This window comes from Oryctolagus cuniculus, chromosome 12 (assembly GCF_964237555.1).
Source record: "Oryctolagus cuniculus chromosome 12, mOryCun1.1, whole genome shotgun sequence".
Taxonomy (NCBI): Eukaryota; Metazoa; Chordata; class Mammalia; order Lagomorpha; family Leporidae; genus Oryctolagus; species Oryctolagus cuniculus.
The window spans coordinates 85,046,400-85,063,468 of record NC_091443.1 but is presented as its reverse complement, the minus strand read 5'-3'; the positions used below and the strand labels follow the sequence as shown (position 1 = coordinate 85,063,468).

The following is a 17,069-nucleotide window of genomic DNA, read 5'->3' as shown; positions in this document are numbered from 1 at the left end:
TAAGGCTTCCCGTTTAATTGAAAGGCAGATTTATTGTTGGAGAATTACATGAAATTTTAAAAAATATTTCAAGATTGGATTTTCCTGTTTGTTTTTTTTTTTTTAAAGCTTTACTTATTTATTTGAAACACACAGTGATAGAAAGAGATGGATAGAGTTCTCTCATATGTCAGCTCACTTCCCAAATGCCCACAACAGCGTGGGCTGGGCCAAGATGAAGCTAGGAACCTGGAACTCTGGTTGGGTCTCCCATGTGGATGCAGGGGCCCCAGCACGTGAGCCATCTTCACTGCTTTCTCAGGCACATTAGCAGGAAGCTGGATTGGAAGCCAGAAATTGAACTGGTGCTCCAGTATGGGATGCAAGTGGTTACTTAACCCTGTGTGTCACAGTGCTGGCCCCAAGATTGGATTGTGTTGCTTCTGATTTGGGACAATGTTTTCTCAACAATGATGTAAACTACTTAATTTTTTGACTTAGAAATTATAGTATTTTGATTTTTAATGGATGTCTTAAACTAGTGGTTTAATATCTTTAGATTTTTTTCATTATAAAGAAAATATAATGTTAAGAAAAGTATAGATGTTTAAGGGAATATTACTTACAATTTCTCAATCATAATACAAATGCAACTTTTATTTTTATGTTTTGCCTACCAAGTCTTTCCATGTACATACTTGATTTTAAGTAGTAGGTATCACATTAAATATACAACGTTGACTTTGCTTTTTCGCTTAATACATGTATTTTGGGTACGTTTCACAATTCTTACGGTGATTGTGGCAATTTTGAAAAGCTGTGTGACAGTCCATGGTGGCCTGCCTACAGTGTTTTGCTATTATAGTGAATACTACAACCTCCCCTGTTATAAATTGTTTTTATTCTTTTGCATTATTTCTGCAGAAGTGAGATTACTGTGAAATGACATGTATATATATGTACATACATATACATGTACATATATATACACATATGCACATCTGTATTATTTTATGATTGTTGATACATATTCCTGAGTTACTTTCTGAAAGTCTTCTTATCAGTCTACATTGATGCCAGATGTTATTGGATGTTAATTTTTTTGAAGTTACAATTTCCACTTAGAGATAATAGCTGGCAATACTCTGATTTTTCCTCTACCTTTCTTCAGTGTCTTCCTCTTACCTGTCTATGCTCCTCCCTCCCCTTTCCCTCGCCTTCTTTCTCTCCTTCCTTCCTTTATGATCTAAGTTTTATAAATCCATAGGAATCACTTGACTAAATTTTTTAAAAATTAATAATATAAAGAATCTAAAAATATTTTTAAGCTCATACAAACTTACCTATATTAAATGCACCCAGTCATAATGAAGCTTAACTTTGCCTGTGTGTTTATTTACTAATTCTGAGTGTTTTTTTTTTTTTTTTTTGTGGGTTAACACTTTTCAGGTATTAAATATGATGCTGAAAAGGAGGAAAAATCCTTGCAGGATATTAAACAGAAAGAACTTTCCCGAATTGAAGAGGCCCTTCAGAAAGCAGCAGAGAAAGGTACAGTGTTTGTATTTTATAGAAATTTAGATAGACCTATATTGCAGGTACACTTAATGTCTTTTATAGTATGTTTTCATAGGCCTCCATAAATTGTACTTCCAAGGAAAGAATCTTCTGTAAAAATGATATCTCAAAATACTGTTTGTAAATATTCTGGTAACTCCTATTTAGGAATAATTGCTTTTTTCTGATGTTTTATCTTACTGCCAGTAAGGTACTTCACATTCTTCTTAACCAGCCATTTTTACTATGCTACTTCCAGAGACTTTCCGGATTTTATGAGTTACTGCAGACATGTGTGTTTTTGCCACAGTTTTACAGTCTGTTGTGTGTGCATCTCTGAAGTTAAGCATATTACTATTGTGAGCTGATGTCTAGAAGAAGTACTACTGTACTCCTAGTCCTAGCTCTCTCTCCTTTTATTGTATAGAATATTTTAAAAAGACTTGATTCTGCACATTTCAGTGGTTTAGCATTTTGATTTGTTTTAATTTTTGTTTTTATATGAAAATAAATATGATTTAATTATCTTAAATTTTGATTTATGGAGCAAGCACAAGGATAATATGAAAAAGAATAGCTTGTGCAGTGATGAGTTGAAGGACATTTCTAAGCATTCTGTTTATTTCTCTTTTTAAATGTCAAATCGTACTCCAGTTGCTGATTGGGGTATAAGAGTTATTAGCATTTTATATCTTTTTTGGTCTTTTATTGGCAGGTGTACATATTTCTATGATGAAGGAAGGTGACCTTTCTTACAGGATAAGGTGATTGTTGAGTTAGAAATGACATAAATTATATTTAGACATAACAAGATTTCTTTTTTTAAACTTAGGCTGCTGACATTTAATTAAATTAGTAAGAAATCTATCATCTATCTTAAGAATTGTTTACTTATTAAAGTGCTTTACCACTGATTCTGATTCTTTTTGTCTCAAGTATTTTTCTTATGCAGAAGTATTAATTGTTTCACGTAAAGTTATCAAACTACTCCTGAACTAATTAAAATCAGAGGGTGCCATAAAGGGAGACATTTTTTAAAAGCTTAAACTTTTTTTCCCTTTCTCTGCACACTTGAGCATATTTTTTCTTTCTGCTAAGGTTGATTATATTTGTAGGAAAATAATGTTGTTGTATCACTTTTTTTCTGTCAAAGCAAGCTGAGAATGGTTTTGGGACAATTTTTATCTCTTTTGGTAGTTGTCAGTTTGATAAATTGATAATCTTCCATATGCATTTTTTTAAGAATTATTTATTTGAGTTACACAGAGAAGGAGAGGCAGAGAGAAAGAGAGAGAGAGAGAGAGAGAGAGAGAGAGAATCGGTCTTCCATTCGCTGGTTTACTCCCCAGTTGGCCGCAGTTGCCGGAGCTGTACCAGTTCGAAGCCAGGAGCAGCTTCTGGGTCTCCCACACGGGTGCAGGGGCCCAAGGACTTGGGCCATCTTCCACTGCTTTCCCAGGCCATAGCAGAGAGCTGGATGGGAAGAGGAGCAGCTGGGACTAGAACCAGCGCCCATATGGGATGCCGGCGCTTCAGGCATTGTCTTTACCCCCAGCAATTTTTTCTTAACTATTTAAACATACGTTTGATAGTCTTGAGTTTATGTAAATATTCCTTTAGTCTCTGTGGATATTAGTTCTATCTTCATATAATGTTCATGTGAATGATAAAAGAGAACCCTGGCTTTTAGATGCTTCACATTCTATGATTATTAAGTTAGTTATTATTTTATAATCATATTTTATTATCAGACTTACTAATTTTCTTTTATTTCTTGATTTTAAAAGCACAAAAACACCATTGTACATGTATAGAGACTTAAGTAAGGGTAAGAGGTAATTCAGCTAAAGCAGTAGGTAATAAAAATGAAAGAAAAATTCTTTTTTTTAAAGGCTATACATCTTTAATTTTTAAATAAATTGCTTATTCTAATTCTGTTTCTTTTCACCCTAAATTCACCCCTCCTCATTTTGTTATAATATGCATATATAATTTTTGGCCAAGTATTGTACAACATTTATGTTATTGTGACAGTATAATTATTGTTCCTTGCATAGGCCAAAGATTTACTAAGGTTGTGTTTTTTTTTTTTTTTTTTTTTTTTTTTTTACAATTTTTTGCTTTTCTTGAGTGTGTAAGTGCTTCTTTTTATATTTCTTTATTCTTCTGGGTAAGCTGCATGAAGTGTATTAAATGAGTATGAATATTATTTTCTAGTTGTTCACATCTGTTGGTGCTCTCCCTGCCCCCTTTTTCTTGGAGCTCTACCTTTGAACAGATAGCTTTTGTGCCTGCTACACAAATGTCATCCTGAGGCTGGTCTTTGTAGCTTTTCTGTGTTTAATTCTTTTTTTCTTAGTTCACTCCTTTGTTTTGCTGAAGCACATGTAGCCACTTTTAAGAAAAGAAGGACTGTATATAATTATGAAAATTCTCTCACGTATGAATATCTTTGTATTTTACTTCTACACTCGTTTGATTTGTGTGGAGACAGAGTGCTAGGTTAATAATTAGAGTTTTGAAGGCAATGTCTGTAGCTTCCAGGTGCATTTCAGAAGTTTGTTGCCAGTCTTAACATTGTTGGAAACACAAAGATTAGAAAATCTCTGGACCCTATTGTTCAAGACCTCATATTTTAATAGGCACAATAAAATATTTGCATAATACTAAGCAGAGAAAGTGTTGCTTCCCGTTGAGGAGGTGCAGAATGAACACAAGTTCAACCAAAGAGATGGGGGCAGGCACTGAAGGTATATGTTTCAAGGAGGTCTCAGAGATGGGTATACCAGAAGAAAAGAGTGCATTCCAGGCACAGGGGACAGTGACCCTGGAAAAATATAGACAGTCTTTGGGAAACAATTAACAACTAGGGAATTTGATAGAGAGTAGTTGGATATAAGGCTGGAAAGCTAAGTATAGGCCAATTTTAAGAGATTTGGATGCTCTAATGATGGTAATGATAATGGCAGTGATAGCAATTGACATCTTTTGAACTTTTACTGTTTGCCAGTCGTTCCTCAAAGTGCTTTATGTGAGTTAACTCCTTTAATAGTCCCACTCCTCTGATACTGTCACTGTTCCCATTTTACAGTTGAGAACAGTGAGAATTAAATAACTTGTTCTAGTTCACACAAGTAGAAAATAGTGTAGCTGGAATTTGAATCCAGTCTGGCTCTGGATCCATACTCTGAACCCTATGCAATAGTGAGGAATCACCAAGTTTTCTTGTCTTTGAAAATCTGGGAAGTAACATGATCCAAGCTGTGAATTCAGGTAAACTTGCATTGGTGTCTATGCTAAGAGGGAAACAGAAGATGGTGCTATCTAACCTTCATTAACAAAAATGGGTATAGAAGATTAGGAACAGATTGCACTCAAGATGAGATCATTTTAACTGACTCTAAAATTAGTGTAAAATATCACAGTAATATTTTTAGTCTTAAAGTGGGCAAAATAGGCAAAAAGAAAACCAAACTGGAAAATTTTTACTGTGTTTGACAATTAATCAAAGGTTTCATTGAAATGTTAGCCCACATTGATTTTGCCTTCCTTCTTAATTTGAAATTTTTGTTAATTATTAAAAATTTTTAATATTCTAAAAATGAAATTTTATTTGTTGAAAGAGGGAAAATGATGTCACTGTGAATATTTCCTTAGATATAAATAGTTTTGGTGTTGCTAAATTGTAGTTGTCCTGTTACTTGAGTTCTAATTCTTTGAATTAAGTTTAGGCATGTTTTACATGTGAAATTAAAGGTGTCTTTTAAATACTTTGCGTTTTGGTTATTGCTGCCATGCGGATGCAGGCGCACATTCAGGGGAGTTCATATATGGCTTGGAAAACTTTGTTTACAAGGACATCAAGCCTGGTGGGTATGCATGGTTAATTCTGATCACCTACAGAAAATTGTGTTCTTTTCCACGTTATGTTTTCAGTCTGGTCTGTTTGATGATGTGCCATCCTTGTAGAAAATATGGAAATGTAATTCACGTTTCCCTCCTGACCATCATTTCCTTTGCCTCTGCAGTCATTCATTCATTCATTCGCTGATATTTGTGTGTCTTGCAGCAAGCACGGTGCTGGATGCTGGGTGTCTGTGGGGTAAACAAACATGATTCACTACCTTTGTGAAACCCAGCTTGATCCCCAGCTAACTTTCAGACTGCCTTTTTGATTTTAGCTCCATACTACAGTAAGAGTCTCTCAACTAAGCAATTCCTCTCTCGTAGCAGGTTTTTTTTTTTTTTTTTTTTTTTAAGATTTATTTATTTATTTGAAAGAAAGAGTTACACACACAGAGAGAGACCTTGACTGACCAAGAGATCTTCCATCTGCTGGTTCACTCCCCAGATGGCTGCAACAGCCAGGGCTGGGCCATGCCAAAGCCAGGAGCTCCATGTGAGGGGTAGGGCCACATATACTTGGGCCATCCCCTGCTGCTTTCCCAGGCCATTAGCAGGGAGCTGGATTGGAAATGGAGCAATCAGGACATGACTGGTGCCCATATGGGATGCTGGCATCTAGTGGTGGCTTTACCTGCCGCCCACAGCAGTGGTGTTTCACCTGGCCTCTGCAGTGGTTTTTGAAAACTCAGAAAAACCAAGTGTTTTCTTGGAGACTTTCTTTAGAACTTCGATGGGAGGTGCTCTTCTGAGCTTCTTCTCATATCTTGCCTGATTTGTTTTCTCTGCAAAGTTGCTTTGAGGGCACCCCTGGTCTACTGTCCTGTACATTGCATTTTTTCAGCTTCATAGAAGGCTAATTGTTTTAGGATTCACAGGATTCTTCCTAGTAAGAAAATTCTTTCCTAGTGAAGAAATATGCCAAATACATTAAAATAATTTAAAATATTTTCAGTAGTGATTTGATCTATTAAATTTCATGTTCTGTTTAACAGTTCAGTAACTTAATCACACTTAAAATTTATTTTGATAAAATGGCAAGTGAGATTTTTATCTGGAAATTTAAACCATAGACATCATATTAGAATTCTGTAGTTAGAAGCTTCTTTAGTAGGTAGGTTCATTATGACAAGCGGGACTAGAATTTGCATGGCTTTTTCATAGCATTAGGTGAAATTACCCTGAAAGCAGTTTCTCTTCTGACAGATCTGCTCATTTAGTAAATGTGTCTCACTTCCTTCATTTAATATGAAAGCATGGAGATGCTCACGGCTCATTATCCAGTTTTGTAGGTTATAATTGAACGAGCTGTCTGAGGTCTACTAGTACACAGTATTCTGTGCACCAAGAGTTAGTAAGCATCAAGCATTGCTGTGTGCTGATGTTGGTGCCTCTGGTCCTACTGTGAGTCACCTTCCTCTAAGATACACATGAGTTCTAGTGGCCCATTCAGGTATCTCAACAAACTCATTGAGTGGCAGCAGTCAGAGATAAATATATAGGAAAACCAAATTCATTCAATTCCCTCACCCCCACCTTTTTTAGGGTATCCTATCCTGGGTAAATGTTGGTGGTTTTGAGATGACAAGGGTTAATTTTGTTGATGGTGTCTGCATGCCATTGTCTGTAGGACTCAATGTGTGTTTCATGATCATTTCCCTTTTGCAGTTTCTAGGTGTCTGTTGCCTAATTTGGTGTCAGTTTTTTTTTTTTTAATACATTCTCGAGTAGCAGTTCTCAAAGTTGAAGCTTACAGTAATAAGATAGTTTGTTTTTTCACTTTTCTCTCATTTGCACTGCTGGTGTAAAAATCGGTGTGTAAAATTGCTGGCTGTCCTAGCATGCCTGATTCAAGGTAGCAGAGTCTAACCGCGGCAGTAGTCTTTGTATTTTCACTGCCATGTACTCACAGGAAAAACAAAATGCCACCAGCCAAGTGCTGGTTTTACTTAAAGGTTTTCTTGATGAAGTAGGGAATTTTTAATTTTAGTTAACTTCAACTCTTGAACACTTAGCTCTTTACTATTCTGTGCAGCAGCAGAGAAAGTATGCATAAAGCATTTCTGTATATTGAAGTAGAATGATTGTCTCAAGGAAAGGTGTGCAGTTTGAATTTTGAGCTAGTTGCTTTTCTAGATGGAAAACAATTTCTGCTTGAAAGAATGACTGACAGACTGTCATTATTCTGATTTGGGCATGTGGAAGACACTTCAGAGAAGCAACCTCAATCAACAGCAACTAGCAATATTTGTTGCCAATTATAGAATTTGAACTTATTAGGAAAAATTAGAATTTCAGAAAACTGTTATCTGTCACCTTGAGCCTGACAGCTTGTCAATACTTAAAGACTCTCCTGTTGAGATTGATGGTGATAGTAACAAGTACAACTTTTAATACTAAACAATGAAGTGACAACATTTGGAAGATTTGTGTAATTCAGTTGATCAGTATTTCTGTATTACCAATGAATAACAAAAACTCAGGCATGTATAAAAGTCCTATTTAAAAGATAGTGTAGGGCAATTTTAATTCGGGGTTGAAGATTCATTGGTAGGGTGTCATATTTCATATTGTAACTAATTTTAAGAAACTACCACTTGTTGAGTTTGAATGTAATATCCATGATTACATGAAAAGGCTGTGAAAATGATTCTCCCTTTTCTTATTACATATGTGTAGGAAGACAAGATTTCCATCAAAAATTTAAAACAGCATATGAGTATCTTAATAGGTTAATCCCTGGATTGCAAATCCATGCCACTTTTCTCACGACAACTTTGTGTTAAGAAAATATACTTTTTTTAAAGATTTATTTATTTACTTGAAAAATTTACGCAGAGAGAGGAGAGGCAGAGAGAGAGAGGTCTTCCATCTGCTGGTTCACTCCCCAGATGACCACAATGGCTGGAGCCATGCTGATCCAAAGCCAGGAGCCAGGAGCTTCTTCCGGGTCTCCCACATGGGTGCAGGGGCCCAAGGACTTGGACCATCTTCTGCTGCTTTCCCAGGCATAGCAAAGAGCTGGATTAGAAGTAGAGCAGCTAGGACTTGAACCGGCACCTGTATGGGATGCTGGCACTGCAGGCAATGGCTCTACCCATTATGCCAGAGTCAGTCCCAAGAAAATATGCTTTTAATAACTACATGTAATACATATTTTTTACTTTTAAATGATTGAGTAAACATTTAAAACACTTCTCAGTTTTGATTTCCAGTATGGTAAAGTATTAGTAGTTCTAATTCACATAAATGAAAAGCTCATGGAGCTCTTCTGGTTTTAAGTGTGTTGAAGGATTCTGAAGACAAAATATTTGGAAACTGCTTTAGAGTGTGATTGAACATCATACATTTATTATTCATCTACTTAAAGAGAAACTTTCTCAAAGAAAGAATTATGTAGTGCTCAGGTTGTATTGGAGATAGAAGAGTTTTAAACCTGCCTGGTGCATCTAGCATTGAGATTAAAGGCTGAAGAGGGGCTAGAACAAACGTGAAACCAGAAAGTCAGGATGTCAGCCATGAAGATTATACCCAGGCAGCAGAACCTGTCTCTGAAAGAAGTTCTGGTGCAGTGGAGTAGTTTCCAGGGCTAGTCTGGCTTTTTAACTTGGTTCTTTTCAAATGGTATTTCTTTTGGAACTTTTTCTATGTATTAATTTATGCCTGAAACAGAGTTGGGGACTATCAGTGTGGTAAGAAATACTTAGTATCAGCATCGTCCAGATTCTGTTATATATCTAGTAAACATTTTGTTCTTGAAACTTAAGGTTTTATTCTTGCAATCCAGGATTTGTTTCTCAATTTTTGTAGCAGGACAATTTGCCTAAATATATCAAGAAAAAAGAAATTAAAATGTTCAAGCTAAATGTCACATATATTCTCTTAAATATGTATAATATAAATTGTGTATATATTTTGTTACAATGTTCATTATGTGGATTTTTTGGATTCATTTAAACTGATAAGTCTCTTATAAGGTCTCCTGGGTGATGGCAAGAGGATTTCTCAGATACTTCAGATACAGAGTAGTCATTGTTCTCTGGAATTCTGTATGAGGTACTGGCCCTGGAGCTGCTTAGAGGAATTAAAGAAAGCCTCAAAGTGAGTAGTGCTAAGTCTGAGATTTGGAAGCTGCTTTGGAGTTTGCCTGGTGGACAGCTTCAGGAAGGGCATTCCAAGTTTATGGAATGAAATGTGTTGAGAGGCATTAGGCAGTAGAAAGTATGGCTTGTTTTGGAAAGTACAAATCCTGTTTCTCTGGTTTCCAGTGCAGGAAGAATGGCAGGAGATAGGACAGGGAGATAGGGGTCATATAAAAGGACTGTCATTGTCATGCAAACATGTTGTGATCTTATCTGGGGGGCTGCAGAGAGCATTTTATTTAGTTATTTATTTTTTAAGGTTTTTTTTTTGTTTGTTTGTTTGTTTATTTGAAAGGCAGAGCAATAGAGGGAGAGAGAATACTTCACTCACTGGTTAACTCCCCAAATGGCTACCATGGCTGGCTAGGCTGATCCAGAGCCAGGAGCCAGGAGCTTCTTCCAGGTCTCCCATGTGGGTACAGGGGCTCAAGGATTTGAGCCCTCTTCCACTGCTTTCCCAGGCCATTAGCAATGAACTGGATCAGAAGTGGAGCAGTGGAACTTGAATGCGCGTGCATATGGGATGCCAGTGTTGCTGGCTGTGGCTTAACCTGCTATGCCACAATGCCAGCCTCTGAAGGGAGAGCCTTTTAATAATTTTGAACAAGAGATTGAGTTGATGACTAGCATTTTAGAAGATCTGTCAGGTAGTAGTACAGAGGGTAGAGGTGAGGCTGGAGTCCAGAGGCCAGCAAATGAAACAGAGACTGCTTCAGAAGTTCAGACTGGATGTGATGCCTAGTACGTAGTTCAGTGTGAAGAAAGTTGGGTTATACCAAAACGTAGTGAAGAAATACCAAATGAAAAAGGATGAAGTTTTAACAAGAGTACTCAGCTAATTCAGTGTTGGGTTTTTTTTTTTTTTTTTTTTTTTGCCATTTTTATATACTTCATATCCTTAAGTTAATATTTTTGGTTGTGAGGTGAGTCATCAAGAATTCATCTGTCCACAACCTGCCCATTCATTTCATTTGTGTTCTATGTCCCTCCCTCACATTTATGAAAACTTTCCTCTGAAAGTTTTATATTCTCTCATTATTACATTTCCCATATTTTGGCTCCATATTGAAATTAAAATGAAATTTTGTATTGTGAAGTCATTAATAATATAAAGGGCGTTGCAAGTAGACATTTTACCCAATTTTTGTATAATTGCAACTGCCAAGCTATTTTCTAGATTAAAGAAGGTTAATCTTTACTGAAGAAGGTTATTCTAGACAGATGCAAGCTTGTGAGTTTGTGTTTGTATTGAAGTAACAGGTCAGTTTAGAATAAGATAAGGTTACTTGTATCAGAATTTGCTGTCAGGAAGAATTCTCTTGTTTTCTGTCCTCTAGTCTGCTAACTTGAATTTTATCCTTTTCTCACTAAAATGCTTCCACTGAGAAGGACGTAAACGTAAAAAGCACAAAAAACATTTTAAGAAACGTTTTAAAGGTCTTGATCGCTCAAAAGGTAGGTAAAGTAGTTTTTATGCCATGTGTTGTTTATACACATTGCCACTTGCTTTCTGTCTTGGAAGGTGAAAATGAATGTTAGATTACAATGTAACTCAAAAATAAGTTTAAAGTTGCAAATGTATATAAAATCTGAAGTAAATCTAAAAGACCCTAAAATAGGTGGTCATTTTCATCAAGTATGCCTTAGCTCTCCTTTGATCATTGATGGTAAGGTATGTGAGAATTTCAACTCCTGAAGTTGTTTTTTTTTTGTTTTTTTATAGATAAGCCAAAAGAAGCAAAAAAAGATACATTTTTTGAAAAATTGGCAACTCAAATAATAAAAAATGTACAAGTAAAAATCACAGACATTCACATTAAATATGAAGATGATGTAAGTAACCTCAATTTATTTGGTTTATATGAATCCACTGTGTCACAGAGCCCCCTCATGACCATACCATTTTTTATGATTTTTAAACATCTTTAAAAATGTCTAAAAGAATAATAGTGTACATTTTGGTACAGTTTTAATCACTGTGAAGATCATAAATTATATACCATTTAGAAACTGAGTAGAAGCTTAATATTGGAAGATTTTAGATAAAGGAATTGAAGACATTAAATATTAAGAATCTTGGGGCTGGAGTGGTGCAGAAAGGTAAGCCACCACCTGCGATGCTGCCATCCCATGAGTGCCGGTTGCAGTCCTGGCTGCTCCACTTCCCATCCAGCTCCCTGCTAAAGTGCTTGGAAAGCAGTGGAGGATGGACCAAGTGCTTGGACCCCTTCACTTATGTGGGAGACCCGGATGGTGTTATAGGCTCATAGCTTCAGCCTGGCCCAGCCCCTACCATTGCAGCTGTCTGGGGAGTGAACCAGCAGATGGAAGAGCTCTCTCTCTGTTACGTTCTCTGTTTAACACTTCCTTTCAAGTACATAAAAAATCCTTAAAAAAGAATCCAGAGTTTTTCCTAATATGGTATAATTTTTTTTTTTCCATTTTGTTTGAAAGACAGAGAGACAGAGATTTTCCATTCAGTGGTTCACTTACTGGGTTTCTGAAACATCCAGGGCTGGGCCAGGCTGAAGCCAGGTACCTAGAATTTAATGCTTGTCTTCCATTTGGGTGGCAACAGCTTAAGCTGCCTCCCAAAGTGTGCACTAGCAAGAAGCTGGATTGGAAGCCAAGTAGCTGGACCTCAAAACCAGGCACTGCATTATGGGTTATTGGCATCTCAGGTGGTGACTACTGTGCCAAATGCCTACCCCAGTAATTTTGAAGTAACAAGAAAATTGAAGACTTAAAGAGACAATTAACGTTTTTCTTTTTTTCTTTTAAAAGATTTTTTTTTTTATTTATTTGAAAGTCAGTGTTAGAGAGGGAGAGACAGACAGATCTTTGATCTGCTGGTTCACTCCTTAGAAGGCTGCAATGGCTTGGACTGGGCCAGGCCGAAGCCAGGAGCCAGGAGCCAGGAGCTTCTTCTAAGTCTCCCACATGGGTTGCAGGAACTCAAGCACTTGGGCCATCTTCTGATGCTTTTCCCAGGCCATTAGTAGAGAGAGCTGCATCAGAAGTGGAGCAGCCAAAACATGAACTGGTGTCCATATTGGATACTGGTGGCCGACGCCGTGGCTCACTAAGCTAATCCTCCACTTTCGGTGCCGGCACCCTGGGTTCTAGTCCCGGTTGGGGCGCCGGATTCTGTCTCAGTTGCTCCTCTTCCAGTCCAGCTCTCTTCTGTGGCCCAGGAAGGCAGTGGAGGATGGCCCAAGTGGTTGGGCCCTGCACCTGCATGGGAGACCAGGGGAAGCACCTGGCTCCTGGCTTTGGATCGGCGCAGCGTGCCGGCCGAAGCAGCCATTTGGAGGGTGAACCAACAGAAGGAAGACCTTTCTGTCTCTCTCTCTGTGTCTAACTCTGCCTGTCAAAAAATAAATAAATAAATAAATAAATAATATGGGATACTGGCATTGCAGTTGGCGGCTTTCCTACTATGTTGCAAAGCCGGTCCAATGGTTCACATTTCTAATCATGAAAACCTTAAATGTTTTAAAATGATTATTGGCAGTACTGTTGTCTGTAACACCTTGGTTTATTTATCTTGGGAGAACATCTTTCATGATACACATAAGGAGACTATCTCTTTTTAACTTTGTCGAGAGGAGTCTTTTTAATCCTAGTCATGAGTCTGCTTTCTAGTAAGAAGAGTTCCCCAGGGAAAGTATGATATTAATGTTGTAGAAGTGTAAGATGTATACCAGATGTGGGCCCTCATGGCCATGTTATTGCTTTCCTCCCCTTTCTTTTCCACACACCAAGCTGGGTTGTGTGACTGACTTGTGTACTCCGCTGCATGTTGTACAGGGTTGGGTGTGGGTGGATTCACTCCCACCGTCATTTAATATAATGTCACCTTTTCTTTGGTAGGTTACTGATCCAAAGCGACCTCTTTCGTTTGGTGTCACACTTGGAGAACTTAGTCTATTGGTAATGTTGGCCTTGTTGTTTAAATTTTCTATGGATCTTGTATTATTTTGAAGTCACAGGCTGAACTGCTTAAAATCAATAATGCTACAAATAGCTGTTATATTTTTAATGCATTATCTGGTACAGCTTTTCTAGAAGTTCACTATTCATAATGATGCTATTATTAACACTTTCTAATAATTTTTGTCTTTCCATGTAACAAATATGAATGTGAAACAATGTGATAGAAATTAAAAGCTTTATCTAAAACATTTGGGAAAAGAAGATAAATTTTTGTAGTTATGTACTCTTACCTGGTATAGATAGATATACATAGCTACATGTCTGTGTGTTATGGGGGGTGTATGTCAATTCATTTTGATTAAGTGTTTTATAATTTGGTTTGTTTTCTTCTTAAGTATCTTTTTTTTTTTTTTAAAAAAAAAGGCTTTATTTATTTATTTGAGAGGTAGAGTTACTGACAGTGAGAGGGAGAGACAGAGAGAAAGGTCCTCTATCTGCTGGTCCACTCCCCAAATGGCCACAATAGCTGGAGCTGAGCTGATCCTCAGCTAGGAACCAGGATCTTCCTCCGGGTCTCCCACATAAGTGCAGGAGCCCAAGCGCTCAGGCCACCCTCTATTCCCTTCCCAGGCCATAGCAGAGAGCCAGATCAGAGGTCTTGAACCGGTGCCCATATGGGATGCTGGTGCCTCAGGTGGAGGATTAACCCACTGTGCCACAGCGCCGACCCCCTTAAATATCTTTTAAAGATAGGGAGTTGTGTATATACAGGCAGGGCATTTTTTTTTCCTATTATGGGCAAATAAATTGTAGGTAACATGTTGTAGTGAAGAAAGAGAAAAGAAATTGGGTTTTTCTGTTGCACAAAATATGTGATTCACTTATATACATTTAAAGTTAAGGGCAGTGAACAATAAATCATACCTGTTATGGGTTTGCCTTTATGAATAGTTGCGTGGGTAGGGCCTCAGTAGGGAAAGAAACTACATTCAGTGATACAATAGCACCTATCTTTTAGTATTGATTAAATGCCATAGTTTGTGTAAAGCACTTGGCACATTGTCTGGCTCATTTATTTTCTGCTTCAGCTACTACAGTGGCTAGAAGAGTAACAGAAACAGCTAACCTACTTGTTTTCTCCTTCCGAATTATAATCGTACTAGATCTAAGGTAATCTTTCTTCTGCTCTGGATCTCAACTATTCCTTTCTAGCCTCTAGCCTCCCAGCTGTCGCTCCCCCTCTTCGTGGGGGAACGACACAGGACCCTGTGCTGTTCTTTTGTCTGCTCGGCCCTGCCCGGGTTTGCTGCTGGTTCTTCCCGGGTTTCGGCACCATTATGTCGCTCCCTGTCTTCGTGGAGGAACGACACAGGACCCTGCGCTGTTCTTTCGTCTGCTCGGCCCTCCCCGGGTTGGCTGCCGTCCCTTCCACCTCCATGGAAGGGCGGTTCCCCCTGGCCACTTTCCCCACTTCCGCAGGGGAGCAGCACACCACCGGCCGGCTCTCTCGGGGGCTGCACAGGTGTTCCTTCAGATAGATGTTCCCCTTAGATGTTCCTGGTGCATGTTGTCTCTCTCCTCCTTTATAGTCCTTCCACCATTCCCAACTCTGCTACCCACACGCCGAGTACGCTGCTCTCCTCCAATCAGGAGCAGGTCCTGCTGTTTATTGGTTGAACTGGAGGCAGCTGTGTAGAAGCTGTTTCCTCCTCTCCCAGCGCCATATTGTGGGAGAGCAGATGCATAGAATAAGTCTTAATTCCAGTAACTTAGTCTAGTCCGAGTTGCTCCCCACACCCAGCCTCCCCTCCTCCCTCTGTTCCTTCTTTCATAATTTCTCTCTCCTATATCTCTCTCTACTCTGTGTAAGCATTTAAATACCTTGAGGTCTTGTTCTTTACAACAAAATAAAAAAGTCTCTTTTAACCACCCCTTCCCCCACCCTATCCCCCAGGTTCCATCTGACTGCTTCCTTCTCTTTATCTTCTCTTTCCAGCTAGACCTTTGGAGAGAATTTTCTGCCTTTGTTCTTTCTGTACCTTCTGTTGACTCCTTACCCTCTGTACTTTGACTGTTATGCTACTCTGAAACTCTGTTTAACCCGTTCATCAGTAATGCCCTTATTTAAGTTTAGTATTTTGGCACTGCTGTCTGCTCTTTCTGGAAACATGGTCATGCTGTGCTTTCTGTCCTCTGCCAGCTTCCTTCCTCCTTCACAGTTCATCAGTTTCTTTTTAAGAGGATGTGTGGCTTCTTCAGTAGTGTGTAGGCCAGCACTGTTTTTATTCATACTTATTCTTTCCACAGTCTAGACACATAGTAGCCTTGTTAGTTATTTTCTGAATGAATTCGGTCCTCTTGTTCTTTTATTTTCAATTTTTTCTTAGATTTTTGCCATGTACTTGGAAATATGTAAAGAAACATAGCTAACAGCCAACATTAGCTAGATGTCTTTTCTTACTAAACTTTTGCTATAGTTTACAAATATTAGAGCACTATTTTGTGGCATATAGACCACATTTCACAATTACTGTCTTTTTTCTTCAGACTACAAATGAACATTGGACACCATGCATATTAAATGAAGAAGAAAAAATTATATACAAGGTATTATATTATTGTTAAAATAAAAATTTCTTGTTAGCTTCCTAAGTGCAAATATTTTTCTGGAAGAAACTGTGATGCAGCAGAGCATGCCATTGTACTGAGTTGAAAGTCTGGGGTTTGGCTTAGACTCTGTGTCTTACTAACCAGGCAACCTTCTATAAAAATTCCCTACTGTGAGGCTTAGATTCTTCACTGTGAAATGAAGAAACTGGACAAGATTTGTATATGCCAAATGGTGTTATTGAGGTCTTGTTAGATGTTGCAGAAAAAGCATTCTCCAGTCGCATAAGATTAATAAGTAAAGTACTCAGTTATACATGATTAAACAGTGTGCTTCATTTTTTTTTTTTTTTGAAGATTTATTTTATTTATTTGAAAGGCAGAGGCAGAGAGAGAGAGAGGTCTTCCATCCACTGGTTCACTCCCCATATGGCTACAATGGCTGGAACTGAGCCGATCCAAAGCCAGGAGCTTCTTCTGGGTCTCCAGTGTGGGTGTAGGGGCCCAAGGAGTTGGGCCACCTTCCACTGCTTTCCCAGACACACTAGCAGGGAGCTGGATTGGAAGTGGAGCAGCCAGGACTTGAACCGGCCCTATATGAGATGGTGGTGCTGCAGGCTGGGGCTTTAACCCACTGCACCACAGTACCGCCCCTCATATTGTTTTAAACTACAGGACTTCACAATGCATTAAATATGCTAATAGATACTGTGACGTTGTAAAAGCTGTGTTATTTAGTATGTAGCTTTCCCGCCTTGTTAATTATAGAATCCTTTCTGCTGTCCCTCCTCTTGTGACAGTCATTCACATCTGCTGGAGGGATCATGTCTTTCTTATTCAGCAAGGCATTTACAAGTTCTGTTAAATGCTAAATTATCAATAAATATTTGATAATTGAATAAGTAGACCTATTGGAAATTGTGTCCCTAGAATCAGTTTAGCAAT

The 17,069-nt window shown here is 38.1% G+C and overlaps 1 protein-coding gene across 5 annotated transcripts in view; it reads left to right on the top strand.

The window, feature by feature from the left end:
* The window catches only part of VPS13C (vacuolar protein sorting 13 homolog C), a 201,835-nt gene that overhangs the window by 22,448 nt on the left and 162,318 nt on the right, over window positions 1-17,069 (top strand). For 3 of the 5 annotated variants that reach the window (XR_007910408.2, XM_051822342.2, XM_051822344.2), the window contains exons 5-10: window positions 1,429-1,530; window positions 5,343-5,405; window positions 10,971-11,036; window positions 11,305-11,414; window positions 13,455-13,514; window positions 16,065-16,124. Coding sequence is in view for 4 of the 5 variants with exons in the window: in XM_051822342.2 (XP_051678302.2) it covers window positions 1,429-1,530; window positions 5,343-5,405; window positions 10,971-11,036; window positions 11,305-11,414; window positions 13,455-13,514; window positions 16,065-16,124 (461 nt within the window). In the remaining variant the exon portion in view is untranslated. The remainder of the gene's footprint in view (window positions 1-1,428; window positions 1,531-5,342; window positions 5,406-10,970; window positions 11,037-11,304; window positions 11,415-13,454; window positions 13,515-16,064; window positions 16,125-17,069) is intronic. The other 2 variants (XM_051822343.2, XM_051822345.2) reach the window with 1 other exon arrangement.